Source organism: Stegostoma tigrinum, chromosome 19 (assembly GCF_030684315.1).
Source record: "Stegostoma tigrinum isolate sSteTig4 chromosome 19, sSteTig4.hap1, whole genome shotgun sequence".
Classification (NCBI taxonomy): domain Eukaryota; kingdom Metazoa; phylum Chordata; class Chondrichthyes; order Orectolobiformes; family Stegostomatidae; genus Stegostoma; species Stegostoma tigrinum.
In genome coordinates this window covers 5,378,376-5,405,656 of record NC_081372.1, presented here as the reverse complement: position 1 = coordinate 5,405,656, position 27,281 = coordinate 5,378,376, and the positions used below count along the sequence as shown (strand labels likewise).

The 27,281-nt window shown below is 41.3% G+C and overlaps 1 protein-coding gene across 1 annotated transcript in view; it reads left to right on the top strand.

The window, feature by feature from the left end:
• Positions 1 to 25,956, top strand: part of LOC125461563 (transcription factor-like 5 protein) — a 42,160-nt gene extending 16,204 nt beyond the window's left edge. Inside the window, exons 3-9 of the mRNA XM_048550483.2 lie at positions 2,315 to 2,483; positions 14,189 to 14,435; positions 15,075 to 15,216; positions 19,598 to 19,712; positions 20,463 to 20,515; positions 24,960 to 25,176; positions 25,853 to 25,956. Of these exons, the coding sequence (XP_048406440.2) occupies positions 2,315 to 2,483; positions 14,189 to 14,435; positions 15,075 to 15,216; positions 19,598 to 19,712; positions 20,463 to 20,515; positions 24,960 to 25,176; positions 25,853 to 25,956 (1,047 nt within the window). The remainder of the gene's footprint in view (positions 1 to 2,314; positions 2,484 to 14,188; positions 14,436 to 15,074; positions 15,217 to 19,597; positions 19,713 to 20,462; positions 20,516 to 24,959; positions 25,177 to 25,852) is intronic.
• The last annotated feature ends 1,325 nt before the right edge of the window (positions 25,957 to 27,281 follow it).

Here is a 27,281-nt window from a genome sequence, read left to right as displayed (position 1 = left end):
GTTTATCTGAGCTTCCTAATGTATTCCAATCATTGAATTCTTCCTTGTCTTGCTATTTCTTCTGAAATGTATTATCTCATACATTCCATATTCTGAAATACTCCCTTAAGTGTCTGCCGGCATGTCACTATTGATCTATCCCCAGTCCAGTATGCCAATTCACTTCAACTAGCTCAGCTTTCATGGACACACTGTTGCTCTTATTTAGGTTTAAAATACCTCTCTTGGACCTAATATTTCCCTATCAGTCTGGATGTAAAACTCAATCGTTTTACGGTCACTGCAACATACAGTGCCAAGTCCAACATAAGCTGCTGTCTAGTTAGTTCCAAAACATCCAGTTGAAAGAAACTAACCAAAAACATCCTATGAACTCCACATTCAGACTACCACTGCCATTCTGATTTTTCCAGTTCATAGGCCAATTAAAGCCACCCTGTAATTCCTGATAACCCTTTATCATAAGTACCCAACCTTTCTTCTTTACTTTGCCCTGTTTTACTGTCATCAGGCCTGCAAGCCACTCCCACTTGTGATTTCTTTTCTCTATTATTCCTATTTCCATACAACCTAATTCCATCCTTTTCTCGTGAGCCAAGTTTATCTCTAACTGCTACACAAGCACCATCCTTGATTAACAGATCTTCCACTCCAACTTTACCTTGCTTTGTTTTTATCTCTTGAATGTCATATACCCCTCATTATTCATCCTAAAACCACATTACCATAATGGCAATCAAATTAAATTTATTAACTTCATCGCATGCAATCAGTTTGTTATTTTTTGCACATTCAAATACAGAATTTTCAGTTTTATCTTTTTGACGTCATTGTAACAACTAGTCTTTATTGTTTATGGTTTCCTGAGGTGTTTTTTTTTCCCCACTGCCTCTTCCTCCCACTGTCTGACCATCATTTGACATATTACTATTTTCCTCTCTTACCTTATATCTATTCTTTGAAATTTTGTATGTTTCTATGTTTAATTGTTTGCCTCCATTTTGTATTATAACCCTCTCTACTTCTCTAGTCATGCTGTGCACAAGAACACTGGCCCCAGCACAGTTCTGGTGTAGATCAAGCCCTCACTTTCCCCGGTATGGGTGTCAGCACCCCACAAATTTGGGACCCAGCTCTCCCATGCCAGTCTTTAGAACATAGAACATAGAAAAGTACAGCACAGTACAGGCCCTTCGGCCCACGATGTTGTGCCGTGGAATAATCCTAATCCAAAAATAAAATAACCTAACCTACATTCCCCTCAATTCACTGCTGTCCATGTGCATGTCCAGCAGTCACTTAAATGTACCTAATGACTCCGCTTCCACGACTGCCACTAGTAAACTATTCCATGCGCTCACAACTCTCTGGGTGAAGAACCTCCCTCTGACATCTCCTCTATACCTTCCTGCTAACACCTTAAAACTATGACCCCTCATGGCAGTCAATCCTGCCCTGGGGAAAAGTCTCTGGCTATCGACCCTATCAATGCCTGTCATTACCTTGTACACCTCGATCAGGTCACCTCTCTTCCTCCTTCTCTCCAGAGAGAAAAGTCCGAACTCTTTGAGCCATCTATTTCATTGAATGCCTACGGTGTGGAAACAGGTCCTTCAGTCCAATAAGTCCACACTGACCCTCAGCATCCCACCAAGACCCAACTCTACCTAATCTATACACCCCTCAACACTCTGGTAACTTAGCATAGCCAATCCAGCTAGCCTACACATCTTTGGACAGTGGGAGGAAACTGGAGCACCCGGAGGAAACCCACGAAGACACGGGGAGAATGTGCAAACTCCACACGGACAGACACCCGAGGGTAGAATCAAACCTGGGTCCTGTGGCTGTGAGGCAGCAGTGTTAACCACTAAGCCACTGTGCTGCCCTGAATTTGTTTTTCAACGTCTAGCTTGTTGCTAATTTGCACACATCTCAAACAATAATAGAAATTATAAAGTCTGAATTTAACTGCTAACTGTCATCTGTTCCAGCCACTCGATGACAGTGTGTAGCCAGTATCTGATATCTCCCGACGCTAAGACTGTTTTGTTTTAAGAAAACTGTGCCAGTATATTATGAAACTAGCTCATACATTATAAATCCAATGCTGTCTGTGTTTATTTTGTGATTTGCATACAAGATTAAAATTCGGATCTTTAATAATTTTAAGGTGGTTATAAGCACTAGTTGGGCATTAATTATGTTATAATGTTCAGATACATTAAAAATATTATGGCTAACATAAGTGGTACTTGGTGAGGTTAGTTTAATGCTGTGATAGATAACTGGTTCATCTAATTGACTTCAATAGGGTGCAGGAACTCAAGCACATGTTCTAGAATCTGCCAGCCCTCAGGAGCTTGCCCTGCCAAGGGCATTCTCTTTATGTTTCCAGCAGGAACTCCAATCTGCCAGACAGGCACTGAGTAACTGCAACAGAAGCAAACCTTTACCTGAGCAAGTCTGGATTAAGGTAGAAGGTAAAAAAAAACTATTGACATTTAGCTGCTGCAGGTAGAATTAGCCACAAATTATATCCATGAAAAAGTGCGCTATTTTGTGGGGAACATTTTCGTTTTATTGGTAAATAGGAAGGAAAAATAACTACTTCTGCCACGTTCCTCAATTGTTCAGCTGGTAATTGTACTACTGTATGTAACTGAAAGGAAAGAAAGGTTCCTGTTTTAATCTCCACTTCTCATAAGTTAAATCATCTCAACTGAAGCAACATTACATATGGCTAAAAGCCATAAAGAAGAATCTGATTCCTGTTCCTTGAAAAAATGTGTATTTTGACTGTTATACACCAAAAGGTAACTGCTTTTGAACAGTGTCCTCATTGACAGTTTTAGTGAGAGCTTTATTTCAGTTACTAGCACTCCATATTTATACAATAAAATCATATCCAATTTACCCTTAATTAATGTATCTATCATATGTTCCTTCATTCCATAGATCTCAGGTCCCCTTCTGACCATATTAAATTATGAGTGTACTTTATTCTTTTTAAAGTAATCATATATAAAACACACAAATAAAACAAAATCCACAAGATGACAGTGCACTTAGCTTTTTTTAAAACTATTTGTACATTAAACTTGCAAGCATTATTTTTTCAGAATATACAAGAATTTCCTAGAGATTGCTCCTTTCTTAGTAGAGCAGCCCTATTGCCAAAGAAAAATCATGCCGCATGCCTCAATGACTACCCCCCAATGGCTCTGATCTCCATAATTATGAAGTGCTTTGAGAGGTTAGTCGTGGCTCACATCAACTCCAGCCTACTAGATTGCCTTGCTGCTTTGTAAATCACTAAAGCTGCAACAGGTTTATAGCAGACACCATCTCCTTGGTCCTACAATCATCCCTGAACAGTTGGATAACAAGGAGACCTATGTAAGGCTCCTACTTAATGACTACAATTCCACCTTCAACGCCATAATTCCAGTTTCAAAACTGAGACACCTAGGTCTCAGCTGGACCCCTCCCCACCCCCTTTAAGTGGATCCTCAACTTCTTGATCCAGGGACCACAATCAGTAAGAATAGATAACAATACCTCTTCCACCATTGCCCTCAAAACCGATGCCCCACAAGACTGTGTACTCAGCACCCTACTATAGTCCTTATACACTCATGACTATGTGGCCAAATTCTACCCCAACTCTATTTACAAGTTTGCTGATGCCACACCGTTGTAGGTCAGATTTCAAATAATGATGAGACAGAGCAAAAGAAAGAGATTGAGTGCAAGAGATTAGTTTAAAGACAGCACTCTCTCCATCAACATAAGTAAATGAAGGAGCTGCTCATTGATTTCAGGAAGCAGAGTGGAGGGCACATCTCTGCTTGTGTCATAGTGCTGAGGTGGACATGGTCAAGACTGTCAAGTTCCTGGAAGTGATGATCACCAACAATCTGTCCTGGTCCACCCACATCCAAGCGACAGTCAAGAAAGCACGTTTCTATTTCCTTAGGAGGCTAAAAATTTTGGCATGTTCACAATGACTATTACCAATTTTTATAGATACACTGTAGAAAACATTCTATCCGGATGCATCGCAGCGTGGCATGTCAACTGCTCTTATCAAGATCGCAAGAAACTGCAGAGGGTCGTAAACACAGCCCAGTCCATATGCAAAAACCATCCATTGACTCCATCTGTGCTTGCTACTGCCACAGGAAAGCAGCCACCATAATCAAAAGACTCCTCCCATCTTGGTTATACTCTCTTCCACCATCTTCCATTGGGCAGAAGATATTGAAGTTTGAATACACATATGAACAGATACAAAAAGAGCTCATTCCCTGCTATAATCAGACTTTTGAACAGAGCTGTCAAATATTACAACCTTCTACACTCAATATTGAGTTCAGCCCTTCAGATTATGAACCTACCCCCTTTTTTTTAAGCTTTACATGTCATGTTCTGAGTCACCATGTCCTCAGTCTCCCTGGAGTCTAAGGAGGGGACAATCTTTTTTTCCCAGTTTGATAGTTAAACACACAGCATTGTTCTGCCATTCCCACAATCTGATTACTTAAGCTGCACTATCGATACCCTTTCTCCCCCAGCACTCCATCACCCTCCACACTTCACATCAGCTCTCATGAAGAGTCATCTGGACTTGAAAAATTAGCTTGCCCTCTCTCCATGGATGCTGCCTGACCCGCAGTGATTTCCAGTGTTTTTTGGCTTCAGTACAGAATCCAGCATTTCCAGTAATTTTCTTCCACATTGTGTTTAATTGATGCCACGTGTCTCAAGAAATACACACCCTGAAGATGTTTTGCTTTCCTCTCTGACAGCAATTCTGGCTCTATATTTCACTGTGTACATCTTTGTTGTTTTCCAGTTCTCTGCAGGCATTCAGTCAGCTGTTTTGAAAATTCACTTTGGCAGCCATGTTTCCTTTTTCAGCAAATGGCAATGACTCGGACTCGCCCCACATGAATTTCAACTCTAGTTTCACCCTTCATGTTTCAAATCCACCCAGGATTGCAAGTATCTCCAGGATATATAACATTCTTCAAACTGCTGTTCCCAATACATCTTGTGATCAGTGCCTTACACGGTCATATGCACACACTCTATTCCACTCTGCAGCCACATCAATTCACCCTCTCTCAAAGCTGTGCTGTTCCTCCATTTCCCTTCATCCATTATCTCAACAAAAGACGTGTTCTCTTTCTTGCAGGTATCAAGACAAGCAAGCTCTAGCAGCATATAGACTCCAACACCCATCTGCGTCTCCCTCCCCTTTCCGGATCCTATCCCCTTCAATCTCTCGCTGTCCCTTACCATGCACCTCAGATGTCATTCCTTTCTGCCCCCTGAGGCCACCTCCACAAACCCACCCCTTGCCATGTTTACACCATACCTCCTGACCTAGGCTGAGTGTACTATCCTCCTTACATCCCCACTTTAATGAATTTTGGGCTCACCATGATGTTGAATTGTTTCTCTGCTGCCTTCATGCCCACTCACTTCTTCGAGCAAGAATCCTCACCTGTCCACTGAGCCCTTCACCGCCTCCAGCATGCTCCCTCCACTTGGACCCCTTCCTCTGGCCTCTTAACTGCCCTCGATCTCTTAATTGAAAACTGTCAGTGTGACATCGTCCATCTCAATTTCTCTGCTTCTCTCACCCACTCTAACCTGTCCCCTTCTAAAATTGCCGCACTTTGCTCTCTTGGGTCCAACCCTAACTTTGTCATCAAACCCACCATCGAGGGTGGTGCCATTGTAGTCTGGCACACTGATATTTGCCTAGTGGAGGCTGAATACCAACTCTCAGACACTTCTTCCTACCCCACCAGACTATGTCCCACATCTGAACATCAAGCCATTGTTGTCAGGACTGTCAGCGACCTCCTTACCTCTGGAGATTGTCCCCCCGCCACTGCCTCCAACTTTATACTGTCCCAATCCCAGCCAGCCCACTTCTACCTCCTTACCAAAATCCACAAACCAGACTGGCCTGATAGGCCCATCGTACGAGTCTGTTTCTGCGCCCCCCCCCCCACAAGCTCATTTCCTTCTACCTTGACTCCATTCCCTCTCCCTTCGTCCAGATCCTGCCCATCTACATCCACGATTTCTCTGATGACCTCCGCCATATTGACAATTTCCAGTTCTCTGGCCTCAACTACTTCGTTTTCACCATGCTTGTCCCTCGGCCAGAGGCCTGAAAAATCCCCATTCTTCGGTACTCTCCTCCACTTGACTGAAATTGTTCTCTCACTGAACAATTTCTCCTTTAATTCATCTCACTTCTGCCAAGTAAAAGGAGTGGCTATAGATATCCACATGGCCCGCGTTATGTCTGCCTGTTTATGGGGTATGTGGAACAATTGTTGCAATCCTACACTGGACCCTCATTTCTCGGTACATCAATGACTGTTTCAGTTCTGATTTATGCTCTCGTCTGGACCTTGAAAAATTTATTCATTATATCTCTAACTTCCACCTCTCTATAACTTTCACATGGTCCATTTCCGACACTTTCCTTCCTTTCCTTGACCGTTGCCTTCATTTCAGAGAATAAACTGTCCACTGCCGTCCACTACAAAGCTACTGACTCCCATAGCTGCCTTCACTGTAGCTCTTCGCACCCATGTTCTGCAAGGATTCCATCCCATTTCCTTCATTTGTATCATGTCTGTTTGGATGATGCCAACTTCCAAACCAACTCTGCAGATAAGGCTCCCTTCTTTCATAATCATGGTTCCCCACCCACTGTGGATGATGGGACCCTCAACCACATCCACCTATCATCTGCCCTTTCCTGTCGTCACAACAGCGTGATCGGGTCCCCCATGTCATCACTTTTCATCCCACCAGCCTTCTCATTCAAAGAATCATTCTCTGCCATTTCAGATAACTCCAGCAGAATCAAAGCAAACACAACTTCGCTTCACACCCCTGTCTGCATTCCTCTGGGACACCCTAGTCCATTCCTCGACCACCAACACCACTCCCCCTTCCCATGTAACCTCAGAAGGTGCCACACCGACCCTTTCACCTGCTCACTATCCAAAGGCTGAAACAGCCTATTGCAGTTGGAGCAGCATTCCATCTGTACCTCCTCCAATCTGGTGTATGGCATTTGCCGCACCCAAATGGTGCCTATTCTCCATTGGAGAAACCAAATGCAGACTGGGTGACCACTTTGCAGAACACCTCTGGTTTGTGCACAAACATGACCTGACTTTCCCATAACCAGTCACTTTAACGCAGCATCCTGCTCACATGCCCATCTGTCTGTCCTCGGCATGCTGCAGTGCTCAAGCGAATCACAGTGCAAAGTGGAGGAACAATATCTCATCTTTAGTTGAGGTGCTTTACAACCTTCTGGACTTAAAGTTGAGTTCAACAGCCACTCCCATTTCTTCCCTTTCTTTTAGCATTACTTGTTACATTTTCTAACACTCCAGTTCTTTCCAGTTTGGCAGTTAGACACACCATTGTTCTGCCATTCTCATATTCCAATCATTTGATCTGCACAATCAACGCCCTTTTTCCCCCAACACTCCACCCCCACCATTGCGCAAGTGCTGTCCCCTCCACATGTGACGTAAGGTCTGATGAAGAGTCATCTAGACTCAAAAGGTTAGCTTTCTCTCTGTCCATGGATGCTGCCTGACCTGCTCCTGCTGCGATTTTGTGCATTTTTTTGTTTTCAGTACAGATTTCAGCATCTGCAATAATTTGCACCTCCTTAGTTATGACCTCTCCCTCTCTGCACCTTTTTTGCGGCTGTAACACTATTCTGCATTCTATTCTGTTACCCTGATGCACTTTGTGTAGTACAATCTGCCTCGAAAGCACACAACAATACTTTTCACTATCTCAGAACATGTGATGACTAGGCTCCAATAGTTAACAACTGCTGGCCACTCATTTCAGTTTGGAGATTTATGCATTCTCCAGCATCTTTGTAAAAATTGGATATTGATCCTCAGTCTTTTCTCATTCACACATTTTAAATGTCTGTTATCCCACATTGAATTATTATCAAATTAACATTGATTTCCTTTTCAGAACGTCTTCCAAAAATTTCATGAATAAAAATGCCATATATAGTACAAGAGTTTCTTCCACTAAGGTAGTAAGGTAGCATGACTAAAGGACAACATTTACCTTCCTCGTTCACAGAAAAATTATAAGTCCTCCTGCATTGAAGAACACATCAGAGATATACATAACAAGCATCACTAAAAACAAGTTTCATGTTCCTGACATCTCCCAACGTTGGAAATTTCAAAACACAATGCTTTAGTTTTAAATATTCAATGTTTTGTTCACCCAAATAATATTCTACTCCTGGGGATTTTTTCCTAAAGTTACTCAACTTCAATATTTCAGAATTATAATATTTGCTGTATCAGCATTTTATATGCAAGTCTTAATCTTTAACAGATAAGGGAGCCTGGAGCTCCAGGAACAGACAGGAAAGTGGAGTTGAGACCATCATCTGATCTTGCTGAGTGGCAGAGCAAGCTGTTAAGGCCAAATAGTCCAATCTTGCTCCTAAATCCCATATAACCGTAGGTCATAAAGAATTCCAAAGATTTTGTATGAATACATTTCTTCTTGTCTCCTCCCTAAATGATCATTTCATTATCCTGAGGTTGTACAGCTTTGTTTTAGATTTCCCAGTGAGAGGAAGCAATCTTCAAACTCTCCTGGATCAAAACTCTTTAGATTCTTCTCATTTTTCAATGAGATCACCCCTTGTTCAAAATTTAGAAATTTATATGCTCTTTACTCAACTTGCTGTCCTTAGCACCAATCAAGCCATGAACCTTTACTACTGACTGTGAAGCTCAGGACATTGTATTGATGTCACTGAACTTGTTATCCAGAGGTCCAAACTAATGTTCCAGAGGCATAGGTTCATATCTGACCAGGGCAGCTGGTGGAATTTGACTGGCACTATAAGCTAGTCTCTGTAGGAACTAGTCTCCGACCAGGAAACTATCATTAATTATTTGAAAAAACCCATCAGTTCACCTTTAGGGGAGGAGATCTGCCATCCAACACATATTTGTGTTAGTAGTTAACTGTCCTCTCAAATGACCTAGCAAGCCATTCAGTTCAAGGCCAGTTAAAATGGTCAAGAAATCCTACCTTTTGCTAACCTATGTAGAATTGCACAGAACAGAAACAGACCCTTTAATGCAACTCGTCCGTGCCCAACCATGTATTCTATATTAGCATAGTCCCATTTGCCAGCATTTGGCCTGTATCCCTGTAAACTCATGTACCCATCTGGATGCCTTTTAAATGTAATTGTACCTGCCTCTATGACTTCCTGTGGCAGCTCATTCCATACATGCACCACCCTCTGTGTGAAAAAGTTGCTCCTTAGGTCCCTTTTAATTCTGTTCCGTCTCACTTTAAACCTGTGCACTCTAGTTTTGGGCTCCCCTGTCCGCGGGAAAAGACTTTGACTATTCACCCTGTCTGTGCCCTCATGATTTTATAAACTTCTATGAGGTCACCCCTCATCCTGCAATCCTCCAAGGAAAATCGCCCCATCCTATTCAGTCTCTCTGTATATTTCAAACCTTCAAATGCTGGCAATGTCTTTGTAAATCCTTTCTGAACCTTTTGAAGTTTTTCAACATCTTTCCTATAACAAGGTGACCAGAATTGAACACAATATTCCAAATGTGACCTAACGAACATCCTGTATAGTTGCAACATGACTCCTAACTCTTACACTCAATGTACTGACCAGTCAAGGCAAGTGCACCAAATGACTTATTAACTGTCCTGTCTACCTGTGACTCCACCTTGAAGGAACTATGAACCTGCACCTCAAGGTCTCTTTGTCCAGCAACACCGCCCTGGACCCTACCTTTAAGTGTATAAGTCTTACCTAGATTTGCCCTACCAAAATGCAACACCTCATATTTATCTAAATTACACTCCATCTACCAGTCCTCGGCCAAGTTGCCCGTCTAATCAAGGTCCTGTTGTACTCTGACGTAGCCTTCTTCATTGTCCACTGCACCACCAATTTTGGTATCATTTGCAAACTTACTGACAATACCACCTATATTCATATCCAAATCAATTATACAATTGGTAAAAGCCAGTATACCCAGCACTGATCCTTGCGGCTCACCACTGATCACAGGCCTTATGTCTCAAAAGCAACCCCTCATCACCACAGCCCGTCTCTTACCTTTGACCCAGTTACAAATCCTAATGGCCAGCTCTCCTTGTTTTCCATGTGATGTAACTTGCTAACCAGTCTACCATACGGAACCTTGAAGAACGCCTTACTAAAGTCCATATGGATAATGTCCACGGCTTTGCCTTCGTCCTGTGAAAAAGTCAAGATATATATATATATATATATATATATTCCTTTTACTAGTGTCTCAGAACATCAGCTTTTACAAATTATATGCCCTTATAAAGAAATCGCTTTCTGTTCTTACAACAAAAGTAAATGATTTGACACTTCCCCGCCTTATACTCCACCAGACATTTCATTGTCCTGTTTACATCTCTTTGCAACCTCTCTATGTATTTGCCACAGCTTACATTCCCACCCAGCTTTAAATCACCATCAAATGTAAATACTTGGTTTTGAGCATAAATACTCTTGGTCTCTTTGGCTTAAATCATTGATAGTTATTGCAAATAGCTAAGGCCCTGGCACTGATTTTTGCAGCATGCTAATGATCATTACCTGCCAACTTGAATTGCCCATTTAGCTTCACTTTACATTGGCTAAAACAAAAGCTATGTTCATGCTAACATATATAACCCCAGTTCATGAGCCCTAATCTTGATTGTTAACCTTGTGTGTGGCATTTTATTGCATGCTTTTAGAAATCCAAGTGTAACCAGATCTACTAGTTTCCTTTTTATCGATCCTTCCCATTACATCCTCAAAAATTTCTAATGTGTTTGTCAAACATGGTTTCCCTTTTGTATTAGTACCAAGTTTCAAGTACTTTTTAAAGGCTGCGAGGTGACCTGCCCTAATGTCCCTCCTAGTCAGTGCATTCCAGACCTCCACCATCCTCTGGATGAAAGCATTTTTTCTCAAATCCTCTCTAAACCTTCTGCCTTGCACCTTATAATTTTACCCCTCTGTTATTGACCGTGTGACTAAGGGGATCAGCTGCTTTCTATTCATTTCTATCCTTGTTCATGCCCCTCATATCTCTTATACATCTGTATCAGGTCCCTCTCAACTTTCTCTGCTCCAGAGAAAGCAACCTAAGCTTATCCATAGATAACCAGGCGTAGAGCTGGATGAACACAGCAGGCCAAGCGGCATCATAGGAGCAGGAAAGCTGATATTTCGGGCTTAGACCCAACCTCCCAAGCCTCTCTTCATAACCAAATTACATCCTGGTGAAACTCCTCTGCACCCCCTCCAATATGATACATCTTCGCTATAGTTCAGAGACCAGAACTGCACACAGCACTGCAGCTGTGATCTAACCAAAGTCCTGTACAGCTCCACATAACCTCTGTATTCTTAAAGTATGTGTCCTGACTAATGAAAGTGTATCCTGTTTGCCTTAACTACTAATTTTATTGTCAGTAACTGTAAAAAGCACTGAGCCAGCAGATAAAATAATCAAAGTTATTTTGAACTTCAGGCATAGATTTCCCATAACAGAAAATGTATTTGTTCCTGGTTTCCTATATCGATTCGAATTAGACTTGAATTATTTGAAAGAGATTTTCTACTGACTTTTTTTCCCACTGGAGTGTAGGAGGTTGAGGGGTAACCTTATTGAGGTTTATAAAATTATGGCGGGCATAGATAAGGTGAATGACAAGGGAATTTTTCCGAGGTTTGGGGAGTTCACAACTATAGGGTATATTTCTAAGGTGAGAGGAGAATGATTTGAAAAGGACAACTTTTTTACACAGAATGTTTCACGTTTCATGTTTGGATTGAACTGCCAGAAAAAAGTGGTTGATGCAAGTACAGTTACAACATTTAAGAGACATTTGGATAAGTTCATGAATAGGAAAAGTTTGGAGAGATATGGGCTAACTGCAGGCAGGTGGGACTACTTTAAATTAGGAATGTGGTCGGCATGGACCTGTTGGACCAAAGGGTCTGTTTCCATTCTATATGAACCTAGGATTCTGACTTTTCCCCTTTCGATGTCATTTGAAGTGGAGGTGATGCATGAATTGCCCTTCCTGTCATTCCAACTTGCTTTTCCCATAAAATAAAGTGACAGCATTAAAATAATGTTTCAGCATGGCATGGGGATATGTAAAATTGAAGGCCACATAAAACTATTGCTGCCATTGGAAGTGTCACTCCGATGCTACATCGTATCTGCAAAAGTCTTTGTACAGATGGAGTAACTCAAAATCTGGTTCTCTGATGCCCAGGTCCTGTGAAGACATTGCCAAGTCACCCTGCTGAGATCTGCAGGACATGAATGGTGACAATTTCATGTAGTCAGTCCAAATGCAGCGACTGTACCTGCTTTCTTTTAATAATGGCAAGGAAAGGAAGACAAGTTGCATTAATTATATTTAGCTGGTATTTACTAATCATAGTTATAGTGTCATTGTCATACAGCACAGAAACAGACCCTTCGGTCCAATCAGTTCAAGCTGAACGTAATCCCAAACTAAACTAGCCCCAAATGCCTGCATTTGGCCCATATCCTTCCAAACATTTCTTATTCATGTACTTATCCAAATGTGTTTTAAACATTGCGACTGTACCTGCATCCACCACTTCCTCTGGAAGTTTATTCAGTATATAAAAAACCATATATATGTAAACAACATGCCTCATCTTTTTTTAAATCTTTCTCCTCTCACCTTAAAAATATGCCACCAATTCTTGAAATCCCCAACCATACAGAAACAACGCATATCATTCACCTTATCTAAAGTTCTTACGGTTTCATAAATATCTATCATCACGTCTCAACGCCCTACGCTCCTGAACAAGGTCCCAGCCTATCCAGCCTCTCCTTATAACTCAAGCTCACCCATTCTCCACAACATCTTGCTACATCTTTTCTGAGCCCTCTTTGGCTTAATAATATTGTTCCTATAACAGTGTGACCAGAACCGGACACAGTACTCCAGAAGAGGCCTTGCCAATGTCCTGTAGAACTTCAACATGACGCCCCAATTTCTATATTCAAAGGTCTCCGCAATGAAAGCAAGCATGCTAAACACCTTCTTAACCACCCTGTCTGCATGTGATGCAAACTTTGAAGAATTATGTACATGAACCCCTAGGTCTCTGTTCTACAGCACTGCAAGGCCCTGCTTTTAAGTAGATAAGTTATACCTTTGTTTGTTTTACCAAAATGCAATACCTCACATTTATCCAAATTAAACTCCATATATCACTCCTCAGTCCATTGACCCAAGTGACCATGATTTCTTTGTAAACCTAGATATCATTCTTCACTGTGCACTATGCAGTACCTCCAATTTTAGTGTTGTTCACAAAACTACTGACTATGTCTTCGGTATTCTCATCTAAATCAGTTATATAAATGATAAACAAAGGTAGATGCAGCACTGATCCCTGTGGAACACTGCTGGTAAGGGACCTCCAGTCTCCATGACCACTCTTCGCCTTCTGCTGTTAAGGCAATTTTGTATCCAATTGGCAAGTTCTCCCTGAATCCCTGTGATCTAACATTACTGATGTGTCACTGAGTCGGCCGTCTTGGCTATCTTCGGGAGTAGGAGTCTACCTGCTTACTTTTTGTTTACTAAAGGAAAGTATTTTTTTTAATCCCTGACCACAGATGGCGAAGTGTAAACTGAACTTCCTAAGATTTGTTTCCCCATTCTCCCATCCTCTTCATCCTGCAAATCATTGCTGATGGCCAGTTTCCCATTGATAGTAGTAATGATGCTGGTGCCCAATTTGGTTTTCGAATAATTATCCAGTTTATAGTTCAATTAGTTAAGGTGTGATTAAATATGGTTGTAATATCACTGTGCCCATTCACTGTGCTTTTGATGTATTTAACTCTACTACCATATCCAAATTTATATGAAATTTCATCTAGTTTTGATCTAGATTGCAGATTTTCATTGACAAATAGGTATAATTTCCATTATATTTTAAGTAATCACTAGTTTACTGGTGAAAAGTATTTGAAGTGAACAGTATTAAAGAAAAAATGTTCCTTTTTTTTCACCCACGCAGATGAAACTTTACGCAAGCAGGTAACAAACAAACGTTGTCGCAGTCGCTCACGGCAAACTAGCATAGAATCAGACCACAAAGTTCTTAGTGATCTCACTAACATGTCAGAAAACCAAAACTCAAATGTTGCTCAAGGTGCACAATGGCAACCAGCACATCCAACTCCCCCTGGCCCAACACATGGCAACCAACAGGAACTAAACTGCCAGCGAAGAGAGAGACATAACCGAATGGAGAGAGACCGCAGGTGAATCTTAAATGTTGTGGGAAACAACAGTTGTGGTAGATACCTCGCTTAACACTGAGATTGATTTTTTGGACTAAAAGATGTTCTTCACAAAATTGTTACAATGCAGAACGCGTCCATTCAGCCCATACACCTGCACCAGAGGATGAAACTTTGCAAGATTTAGTTAATTAAGCAACTGGACAGACAAACTGCAGATGAATTTTAACAGAGAAAAGTAAAGTACTTATTGAGGAGAAATGTGGATCATACGTAGTATGAGCCAAACAGGAATAACACAAGGAAACCTAGAAATAGGCATTGGAATAAAAACAGACTTGATTTCAGAAAGTTCACAGAATGTAGTAAGCAAATAAATGATAGTGTGTGCTCAGATTTGTTCAGAGGCATGCAAGTACCTCCAATTAATTGTTCATTGAAAGTAAGTGAAAGCATTGATGAAAGTATTCCTAAAGCATTAACAAATAACTGAAACACTTCAGTATTTTGATCAATATATGATAGCTTCAAAATAAGATTCTCATAGTCAATAAGCAACTCGCAAAAGTCACTATCTTCCGTAAACAATGGGGAAGCGATGGAGTGCATCAAATAACATCTGTTGTTTTTTGAAATAATTTAGCCATGATTCGTTTGCAGGCGTAGAATACGTATTTGCTGTGATGAGCTGAATTATCTTGTTCCATTCTGCAATTCTGAGACTGATAAAGCCACAACGTTACAATGGACCACTGCCTTTCTCAAATATATTCAAGAAAAACACGGTGATACATTAAAAAAGGTAAGTTACATTTTTTCCAAATATACTTCCCTTCTCTCCTAAAGTCAGTGACTCATAATATGCCGTTGTTCCATGGACCTGGATGGAGCTGTAGTCCGTCACCACATGGCCATAGTTCATACTTGATCCTTGGCAGTCAGTGTTGTTACAACCTAACTGAGAAGGGTGTGCTGTTAACTATGCCTCACTATTCCATAAACTGTACCTAAATGTTTAAAATCCCATTTTGAGCTCTAAAAATTATTTTTTCTGATTGGCTGCTATTCGGGTTAAAAGCAATTCATACCAGAGTTTGTCTGGAACAGAAAAATAACTTTATTAATTGCATAATACTCAAGGAATGGTCACTCGACCCAAAGCATTAACTCTGCTACCAGACCTGCTGAGTTTTTTCAGCAATTTCTGTGTTTTTTTATGATTGACAGCATATGTAGTTCTTTGGGTTTTTATTTGATTTATTTTCTCTGTTTTGATGTTAAAATTATTTCTAATCTATTATCACACAACTTAAACTACAACTCTACCACAACTCCAAATATGCACACTATCAATCATGGTTAAGACGGACAAAAAGACAAATGGTTTGACATCAATTTGATTTCAGTTCAATGAAACATGCAGGAGGGAATTCCAGGAGCAGCACCAAGCATACCTAAAAATTGATGTCCCCTTGCTAAACTACAAAACAGGACTGCTTACCTGTTAAACAGCGTAAACAGCAAGTGACACAGCTAAGCGGTTCCAATGCCAGTGGACCAGATGTAACCTCTGGAGCCATGTCACTTCTAGCCATGAATAGTCATAATTAAACAGCTAACTGGAGGAGGAAGGTCTACATATAACCCCATCCTCAAAGATGGGGGAACCCATAATGACAGTGCAAACTATAAGGCTGAAACATTTGCAACAGTCATCATCCAGAAGTGTCAAATGAATGATCCATATCATGCAGGCAATAAACATAGAAATAGCTAATGCATGTAAAAATGGTGCAGCAGTTATCATGGGGGATTTTAATCTACACATCGATTGGTCAAACCAGGTCGGTCATAGCAGCCTTGAGGGGTTCATAGAATGCCTCCACGATAATTTCCTTGAACAATATGTAATTGAACCTACGAGGGAGCAAGCTATCCCAGATCTAGTCCTGTGTAATGAGAGAGGAATAATTAATGACCTCACAGTTAAGGATCCTCTTGAAAGGAGCGATCACAGTATAATCGAATTTAAAATACGGATGGAGCATGAGAAGGTTAAATCCAGTACCTATGTACCCAGTACCTATGTTTTAAACAAAGGAGACTATGAAGGAATGAGGGAGGAGTTAGCTCATATAGAATGGGAGCAAAAACTTTATTACGGGTCAGTTGAGAAACAGTGGACTTTCAAAATGATTTTTCGCAGTGCCCAGCAGAAGTATATTCCAGTGATAAGGAAGAACTGTAGGAAAAGAGAGCCAGCCATGGATGTCTAAGGAAATAAAGGAAAGTTTCAGATTGAAAAAAAACATACAAAAAAGCAGAGAGTAGTGGAAAAGTAGTAGACTGGGAAATCTTTAAAGGCCAACAGAAAGCCACAAAAAAGTTATAAAGGAAAGTAAGATCGATTATGAGAGTAAACTAGCTCAGAATATAAAAACAGGCAGCAAAAGTGTCTGTAAATATGTAAATTGTAAAAGAGTGGCGAAGGTAAACATCGGTCTTTTAGAGGATGAGATGGCCAATTTAATAACTGGTAATGAAGAAGAAGCCAAGATGTTAAACAGTTATTTTGTTTCAGTCTTCACAGTAGAAGACACAAGTAACATGCCGAAAACTAATGGCAAGAAGGTTATAGCAGGTGAGGACCTAGAAACTATCATTCTCACCAAGGAGGCATTAGCTGGGCAAGCTAATGGGGCTAAAGGTAGACAAGTCTCCTGGCCCTGATGAAATACATCCCAGGGTACTAAAAGAGGTGATGGGGGCAATAGCAAATGCACTAGTAATTATTTACCAAAATTCACTGGATTCTGGGGTGGTTCTCGCAGATTGGAAAACAGCCAACATGATACTCCTGTTTAAAAAAGGAAGTAGATAAAAAACAGGTAACTATAGGCCAGTTGCTTAACTTCAGTAATGGGGAAAATGCTTGAACCTATCATTAAGGAAGAAATAGCAAGACATCTGGATATAAATTGTCCCATTGGGAACACCCAACATGGGTTCATGAAGGGTAGGTCATATTTAACTAATTTAGCAGAATTCTTTGAGGACATTACTTGCATGGTAGACAGTGGGGATCCTGTGGATGTGGTGTATCTGGATTTCCAGAAGGCATTTGTCAAGGTGCCACACCAAAGGCTGCTACATAAGATAAAGTTGCATGGTATTACAGATAATGTATTGGCATGGATAGAGGATTGGTTGACCAGTAGAAAGCAAAGAGTAGGGGTAAATAGGTGTTTTACTGGTTGGCGGTCAGTGGCTAGTGGTGTGCCTCAGGGATCAGTGTTGGGACCTCAATTGTTTACAATTTACATAGATGATTTGGAGTTGGAGACTAAGTGTGGTGTGTCAAAATTTGCAGATGACACTAAGGTGAATGGTAGAGCAAAGTGTGCAGAAGACACTGAAAGTCTGCAGAGGGATATAGATAGTTTAAGTGAGTTGGCAAAGGGTCTGGCAGATGGGATACAATGTTGATAAGTGTGAGGTCATCCATTTTGGTAGGAATAACAGCAAAATGGACTATGTTTCAAATGGTGAAAAATTGCAGCACGCTGCAGTGCAGAGGGACTTGGGTGCCCTTGTGCATGAGTCACTAAATGTAGGATTGCAGGTGCAGCAGGTAATTAAAAAGGCAAATGGAATTTTGTCTGCCATTGCTAGAGGGATGGAGTTTAAAAATAGGAAGGCTATGCTGCAGCTGTATAGAGTCCTCGTGAGGTCACACCTGGAGTACTGTGTGCAGTTTTGGTCTCTTGAGAAGAGATATACTAGCACTGGAGGGGGTACAGAGGAGATTCACTCGGTTGATTCCAGAGTTGAGAGGGTTGGATTATGAGGAGAGACTGAGTAGCCTGGAATTATACTCATTGGAATTCAGAAGAATGAGGGGAGCTCTTATAGAAACATATAAGATTATGAAGGGAATAGATAAGGTGGAGGCAGGGAGGTTATTTCCGCTAGCAGGTGAAACCAGGACTACGGGGTATAGCGTCAAAATAAAGGGAAGCAGGTGTGTGACTGAGGTCAGGAGGAACTTCTTCACCCAAAGGGTTGTGAATCTGTGGAATTTCCTGCCCAAAGAAGCGGTTGAAGCTACCTTGCTGAATGTTTTTAAGGCTAGGTTAGATACGTTTTTGAACTGTAAAGAAATTAAGGGTTGTGGTGAGTGGGCGGGTAAATGGAGCTGAGTCTCAGAAAGATCAGTCATGATCTTATTAAATGGCGGGGCAGAGTCGAGGGGCCAGATGCCTACTCCTGCTCCTTTTTCTTATGTTCTTATATCGGCCTTCTCCAGAGGTCACCAACATCACATATGCCAGTCTTCAGCCAATTTGATTCACTCTGTACGATATCAAGAAATGGTTGAAGGCACTGGTCAAAATCTTGGAACTGCCTCCCTAACAGCATTGTGGGTGTATCTTCACCAAATGGATTGCAGTGGTTCAAGAAGGCACCACAATCTTCTCAAGGGCAGTTAGAGATGAGTAATATATGCTGGCCCAGCCAATGACACCCACACCCCATGAATGACTAAAACAAAAAACTTAATCCAAAATGAAAGTAATAGGTATTTCACCCTTCTATATCCGCACATCTCCATGCATCCAGTTCAATTCATATTATCTCATAATCAACATCCTGCCCAACACAAGCTTACAACCTGGTGAGAGAAACATGTATGAAGATTTGCCGGTCAAATTCTTGCCTGAATTTCTCAGAAAGGGTACTGTGAATTGAGTAGGAATGCCAGCATACAGTGGAGTCAGTCTGTGGGGCCAGCCATTCATCATTGGTAAGGTTCAAAATGATAAAATCAAGTCCTGGTCTCGATGTTTAACAACATAGAAAAAACAAGCAAGTATAGGCTTGATCATGTTGCAATCTGAGCTATGTAAAGAAAAATAAATTCAAGCATAGACTGATTTGCCCCATTATGGAAGATCAGAAGCTTGGTAAGTCTTAGTTCCTTCTTATGAGTAACTGCATGGGTCATCATGATAGAATGGTATCTCTATAACTGAAGTAGACCAACAGAACATTAAAGATGAGCAGGATTTACAAGGAAAGAAAGCAATAACATTAAATTAAACATAAAATTCATTGTTTACATCTTTTTGTAAGTACAGTTGATAGCGTAAATCACAAATATTTAATTATTCTTTATCTTGAAGGAATTTGAGAGCGTTTTCTGTGGAAAAACTGGCAGACGGCTGAAGCAACCAAGAATAGATGCACCAGTAGATCACTTAGTAGCTACCAGTTTGCACAATCATGGTGTAATGGAAGGTAAATGAACTCCAGTGTGAGTGAAGTTGCAGCTTCAAGAGAGGCGCAAAGTTTAACACGTCTGCTCAATTCACCATACCCAAACTCAGGGACTCAGGGTCAGAAAATGGATAAATGTAGCCAAGTACAGAATGAAAACTAAAAATCCTTGGTTATTCCAGCATGATGGCTAGGTTGTGTTTATTTCTGGCAATGTTCAGAACTGTAAACTTGCACTGTAAAATCAAAGATGGTGGCAGAAAAGTTGAATCCACCATGATTTGTACCATTTAACTACAGTAACTGCTAGTGCTTCTCCTAAACCCTGAAAGAAATGCTTTATTCTTATTTATACCTTATTTCACTTTTCACCTCTCTTTCAATTATTGTGTTAGAGGAAATGAGCAGTCAACAAAGCCACCCAGGGAGTTGGCCTAAATATTGCAACTTGTTGTGCCTGTCCAGATGCTTGTGACAAAAATGTAGCTCTCCCGTGCTCAGATTTCTTGCTTTTCTGATTGAAATGAGCAAGGATGCCCACTTGAGAAAATGTAAGTGTGAACATCAGTCAGCAACATTTAAAGCTGGCTTAACTGAAATTCCAATATTGCCCTAAACTAGGCCACACAGATAGAACCAGTCAAAATGTTTTTCATGCACATAATATATGTATGTATATATATATGGTATAAAAGTTTTAATACACAGTATATAAAAATCACAGGTGACTTCATTTGCCCTGTCTATCTTTGATATTTAAATTGAATGCAGTTGGAGCAGAGATGTTGGATGATCTCTGCAGTAGTGTGGTGTATGAACTTCGTGTAAACAAATTTTTGGCTCATTCACTGGAAATTTTTTCTAATAGTAACTAACGCTGAAAAACTCCTCACCTAAATGCTGCTATTAAAGTGAAGGTACAGTTAAAGAGAGAGTATCCGTTTTATTGATAAACAATCAACCATACGGAACTATAACGTTACTTTGAAACTCGTGGGAGCAATAACAGAATGCAGGAATATGCATGTTTTACTGTACCAAAGCATGAAACAATAATTTGAGAGAAAACTATAAAACACTTTTTCACAAGACTGAAGCACTTTAATAAAGCATGTGAAGAGGGTAAAGTTTTGTCATTCTGAGCGACAAAAAGGCAAATGGATGCTGTACTTTTTGGTGGAAACTCACAGTTCATTTCTGTATAAGCTTTAACATTTATGCAATATATTTAAAGTACAAAATATTTATAAACTTTAGCAGCAACACAGATGATTCCTTACTCAACAAAAAGGGTTAATTTATTAAGTGAAATCTGTTTGCTGTTTTATTTCAATGACCAGTTAGTTGTTGAAGGTGCTACTGATCTGTAAAATAAAGGGTAACCAAATCATTTAAAATAAACTTGTTTCTTAAATTAGACCACATGAGTACACTGCGCTGTATCATTTAAGTATATTTAATATTTATTTATGTTATACAGCATAGCTTTTAGTTAATATGTTCAAAATAAATATAAACAATAAACCCTTGAGGGGTTTTCTGTCAACTTAGTGTGTAAATAACAAGGCAAACATATTAATGGGATGTTTCATTGTATACTAAATTCAGATATATGAAAGATCTATCATTTACATTAAGTTTTAAGTCAAATTATTTGTATTTTATCTTTTCGAGATAATAAAGGTATTCATCCAAAAAGATCTTTTTGCTATTTATTGAGTCTAATTTTAGGAATGTAATGTGAAAGAGGTTAAGATTTCACATGTTGAAGGTTTCATTAATTGGTTAAAAGTAAAGTGTCCTAATTGTTATGACATAATTAAACAAATCTACTTTAATAATCAGGTGTAAATTATTATCATTTCTAATTCCAAACCTCATAGAAAGGATATAGCTTATGAAAAGTTTTTACACCCTTGCTTAAGTCTATGTTGGTACACCTGGAGTGATCTCAGAATGTATCACATTGTCTTCTGTGCTGTAATTGTGTAAATTAATACTGCCACAATCTGCCATAGTTTGGACTTGAAGTGGGGTATTTGTTAAATCACATACACAATTTTCTTTCAGCATTCTGTGATGCACACAGGTCCTCATATAGAAAGGAGCTTCGGGCCAACTACAGCAAACTGCAGTTGGTACCATTTAGCATATTAATGAGCTATAAATTAGCCTTTTGAGCTCTCTAAACCAAATTTGCACAGATTCAAAGTTTGCTGAATGAAACGTTAGAACTACTCCAGAAAAATACACCACAGAAATTTTTTTTATACATTTAGCAGTAAATTTGATTGAGGTGAAGACCCTGGGAAAACTGCAGCTGTTAATGCAGACCACTCAATCCACATGAAAGTGAGGAAGCCTGCTTATCTATTGTTAGTATAGTATCAGTACACTCTGAAATGCTCGAGCAAGCATGCAGTTTGATCTAGTCACTCCAAAGTTTGATTTAAAAGAATAATAAATGAATTTGAATCAAGCAAGGTATAGGAAATGACAAAACTATCCTGAGGCCTGTCATCCTTGCTGTGCCAACCTGTCCCCAGATGGGGTTCCCCAATTGATTACAGTTCCAGGTGGTATATCTCAAATTGTTATGCTCCCAAGTGAGGAGAGATCAACTGGCTTCCCTTCTTTATTCATCACTCCTTTGGTTGCATGCAACAAGGTTGATTTAAAAAATCCCTTCCCTTGTGAGTCTTTTCTCCCAGACCAAATGAGCTTATATTTTAAAGATTTAACAAGGCTTTCTTAACAAGAGAGTGATTTTATTTGCAACTAAACTGTGAGTGCCACTATGGCTCAATGGTTCGCAGTGTTGCCTGTCAGCACCGGACACCTGGGTTTGATTCCAGCCTTGGATGACTGTGTGGAATTTGCACAATCAGCCATGCCTGCATGGGTTTCCTCTAGGTGCTTTGGTTTCCTCCCACAGTCCAAAAATGTGCAAGTTAGGTGGATTAACCATGCTGAATTGCCTGTGGTGTCCAGGGATGTGCAGGCTAGTTGGATTAGCCATGGGAAATGGAAGGGTCGTGGGGGGTGGGTGCATCTGTGTGGGATGTTCTTTGGAGGAGTGGTGTGGACTTGATGGGCCAAATAGGGATTCTATGATTCTAAGCTTGAGATGAAATAACTACACAACTTGCATACACATTAGAAAGAAGAGTTGAACCCAAAAACAACATTTTTTTAAAAAGTGCATACTTCCATAAAGAGTAGACAATGGGATGCTGAGCCCATTACTTTGGGTGCTATCAGTAATCAGGCTAACAGTTGATTTTAAGATGCTTGACGTTGCAAGTTAGCTAAAAAAAAACCATTGTCTTGTCTCCTTTTGATTGTCGTACCACTTATGCTGACTTCCAGCAAAGAAATAGAGGCTTCCTTTATTTTTATCTGCAACATGGAATCACTGTTTTCTCAGCTGTGCAGGGAGTGCTGCCTGGTTTATTGTTCACCAGTTCCCTAATTCTGACCCTGGGCTTATGTAGTGGAATGTGGTGTGTGGGAAACACAGGAGGAAGATGCTTCACAAGTAAAGAAAACTTGGATTTTATTGAGAAACAAGCAAATTGAATATATTTATGGGAACACAAGAAAATGAATATCAAACCTGACTACTAATGACTGAGACCTGTCTCAAAATTAACTTATAGCCAAGACTTGATATGGCAGATAAATATATACAGTGGGTGGCTGTTACATACGCTAACAGGAAAAAGAGAGAGATCCTGCACCATTAGCCCCCAAACCCCACCTGCGCCTATCTAAGACGTCAAAGTGTGAAGCTGGATGAACATAGCAGGCCAAGCAGCATCTCAGGAGCACAAAAGCTGATATTTCGGGCCTAGACCCGTCATCAGAGAGGGGAATGGGGAGAGGGTTCTGGAATAAATAGGGAGCGAGGGGGAGGTGGACAGAAGATGGAGAGAAAAAAAGATAGGTGGAGAGGAGAGTATAGGTGGGGAGGTAGGGAGGGGATAGGTCAGCCCAGGGAAGACAGACAGGTCAAGGAGGCGAGATGGGGTTAGTAGGTAGGAAATGGAGGTGCGGCTTGACGTGGGAGGAGGGGATGGGTGAGAGGAAGAACAGGTTAGGGTGGCGGGGACAAGCTGAGCTGGTTTTGGGATGCAGTGGGGGATTTTGAAGCTTGTGGTGGTGTGGGGGCAAGTGTAGCACTTCCCGCGCTTGCAGGGGAATGTGCCGGGTGTGATGGGGTTGGAGGGGAGTGTGGAGCAGACAAGGGAGTCACGGAGAGAGTGGTCTCTCCAGAAGGCATACAGGGGTGGGGCTTGCCCCCACACCTCCTCCCTCACCCCCATCCCAGGCCCCAAGATGACTTTCCATATTAAGCAGAGGTTCACCTGCACATCTGCCAATGTGGTATACTGTATCCACTGTACCCGTTGTGGCTTCCTCTACACTTGTGAAACCAACCAGAGGCTGGGGGACCGCTTTGCAGTACACCTCCGCTCGGTTTGCAATAAACAACTGCACCTCCCAGTCGCGAACTATTTTAACTCCCCCTCCCATTCCTTAGACGGCATGTCCATCATGGGCCTCCTGCAGTGCCACAATGATGCCACCCGAAGGTTGCAGGAACAGCAATTCATATTTCACTTGGGAACCCCGCAGCCCAATGGTATCAATGTGGACTTCACAAGCTTCAAAATCTCCCCTTCCCCCACTGCATCCCAAAACCAGCCCAGCTCATCCCCTTCCCCACTGCATCCCAAAACCAGCCCAGCTTGTCCCCACCTCCCTAACCTGTTCTTCCTCTCACCCATCCCCTCCTCCCACCTCAATCCGCACCTCCATTTCCTACCTACTAACCTCACCCCGCCTCCTTGGCCTGGCCATCTTCCCTGGACTGACCTATCTCCTCTCTACCTCCCCACCTATACTCTCCTCTCCACCTATCTTCCTTTCTCTCCATCTTCTGTCCACCTCCCCTTCTCCCTATTTATTCCAGAGCCCTCTCTGATGAAGGGTCTAGGCCTGAAACGTCAGCTTTTGTGCTCCTGAGATGCTGCTTGGCCTGCTGTGTTCATCCAGCTTCACACTTTGTTATCTTGGATTCTCCAGCATCTGCAGTTCCCATTATCTCTCTCCCCCTATCTAAGACATGTTAAGTCAGGTTACAGGGTCTCAATGACCTTAGGCTCACACCTGGAATGAAAACTAGCTGGCTCTTGTCTGCAGTCTCTCCGTAGCTGGGACCGCAAGTGCTGCTAATGATCCGTCTCATGGTATTCGCTGGTGCAGCTTGGTGAATTGGACCTGAGCAGTGAGTACTTTGGGCTTCTTTTCTCTCGTGGTGGTCCTTGTGAGCAGGTGGTTGTCGAGGATGATGGTGGTGTTGCCCTAGTCTGTATCTTGTGGTTGGTTGATGGTGTTCACTGGTTGCGAGGTTTGCTCTCGGTGTGGAGAATTCACGGAGTCCTTGACTCAGAGGCATCTGCAGGAACTTTTCTCTTGGTTGGTAAGTTTGATCAATCTTCCTTCGCTTCCCCGCTGCTTTGGCTCAAGGACTCTTTCACCTGCGGGGCCTACTTCTTGTTCAATCCTCAAACTCCTCTCTCAAACTGCTCACACTGGGCATGCACTGACCCCTCGTCGGAGCACACACACCTAGTTAGAATCGGAGTGTGTGGCTGGTATCACACTGCACAGTGCTGCGATTGGGGCCCCCAGTTATGCCCAGCTACAGACCTCCTTACCTCCCGCCAAATCTGGTTCCAGCTGCCGAGCTATTGTTCCTTCTCTCAGGGCTGAATGAACTTCCTGATCACTGGCATATTTGTTAAATTTTGAATAGTAGAGTCAATGTTCTTACATCCAAAGGTGAAACAGGTTTACATGTAGCACAATGGTGTGGAATGTTCGGTACTTCTACTGGTTGGGAATTGAATGGCTTTGTACCTCTGTAGGCTCCAGAAGGTCTGAAGTTGTTTTGTTTCCTGCAGACTGGTTTCCATTGTTTTAAGCTGGGGCATAAATGGAGGTCTTCCTTTCAAGTTTTGTAAGCTAGCCCCTGTACCAAACATCTGCCCCGGGTTTGCAAATCACTCAGAATGTCCCAACCAGCCTTTTCCTGGTTCAGTTGAGACCCACGGTTTCTCAAGTCCAAAAGTTCAGATTTTTGCCCCACCTTACAGCTGTGATGCTCACAGCCTACAGATCAGAGCTGGAACTGGCTTTAAATGATTTCAAGATGTCCTTAGCACCATTAATGACATATCTGGAAGATCTTACCTGCTAGACTGGGCCTGTAGCAGATGGCAAGGGAAGCAACAAGAAGAGAAAGTCTACTTGACTTCAACCTTGATAATCTGCAGAAATGAACTGGACATGCTAATGTGGGTAAGAGTGACTGCTGCACTGTCCTTGTGAAGATGATTCAATGAAAAGGATAGGCGAAGCAGCAACCTTACTTAAAAACTCTGCATCAACCTGTTGAAGCTCCAGTTCAGGACTCCTTGCAAGCCAAGCAGCATGCAATAGGCAAATTTTAGCAGTACCACAACCAGCTCTAAGCTCTGTTGGTTGACAATTAAACAACTTACTGAAGAGAGAATCCACAAATATCCCCATCTTCAGTGATGGGAACACCCAACACATTAATACAAGAGACAAGGCTAAATCATTTGCAAAAACTCTCGCTAAAACTGTCGAGTGTCAATCGAATGTGGCTTCTTCCAAAGGTCCCAACATTGCAGATGCCAGTCTTCACCCAATTCAGTTCACTAAAATTGATATCAAGGAACAGCTGAAAGCATTGGATAATGCAAGGGCTATGGGCTGTGACCACATTCTGGCAATTGATTCAAGATATATCATCCCTAGGCAACAAAAACAAAGTTGCTGGAAAAGTTCAGAACTCAATTCTGAGGAAGTGTCTCTGGACCCAAAACATTAACTCTGTCTTATCCTTCACAAATGCTGCCAGACCTGCTAATCTTTTCCAGCAACTTTGTTTTTATTCCTGATTTACAACATCAGTAGTTCTTTCAGTTTTGATTCCTATGCAAGCTGTTCCAGCATAGCTACAGCACTAGCATCTCCCCAACTATCTGTAAATTTGCTGAGGAATGTCCTATACACAATAGCAATATGAATCAAACCTCGCTATTTTTCTAGGATTGGGTGATCTTCAAGATTTAGTCCTTGTCTGCTCCAGAACAATCTTCCTTATCCCATCTACCCCATTCAAGGCGGATTAATTATGTTAATCAGGACTGAGAATTAAGATAGCCCAGGCTTGATTTCTCCACTAGTTTTCAATGAAAGATTGCAGACCTTAAACATTAACTCTGTTTTACTCTTTACAGCTGACATTAAACTTACTGTGTACTTCCAGCATTTTCTTTCTTTCACTTCATATTTCCAGCATTTGCAGTATTTTGCTTTTGTATTAGTTTCCAACTCACCCTATTGCCTGGAGTTAAAATCAGGATGAAAAATAAGTCTTGAACTAATAAACTTCCAATTCAGGAAGAGTTATAATAACTCAGCCAAGTAAAAGTGATCTGTTTGGTTAATTAATAATGAAGACATTAAAAACTCAAGCTTGGTTTATGTGCCACG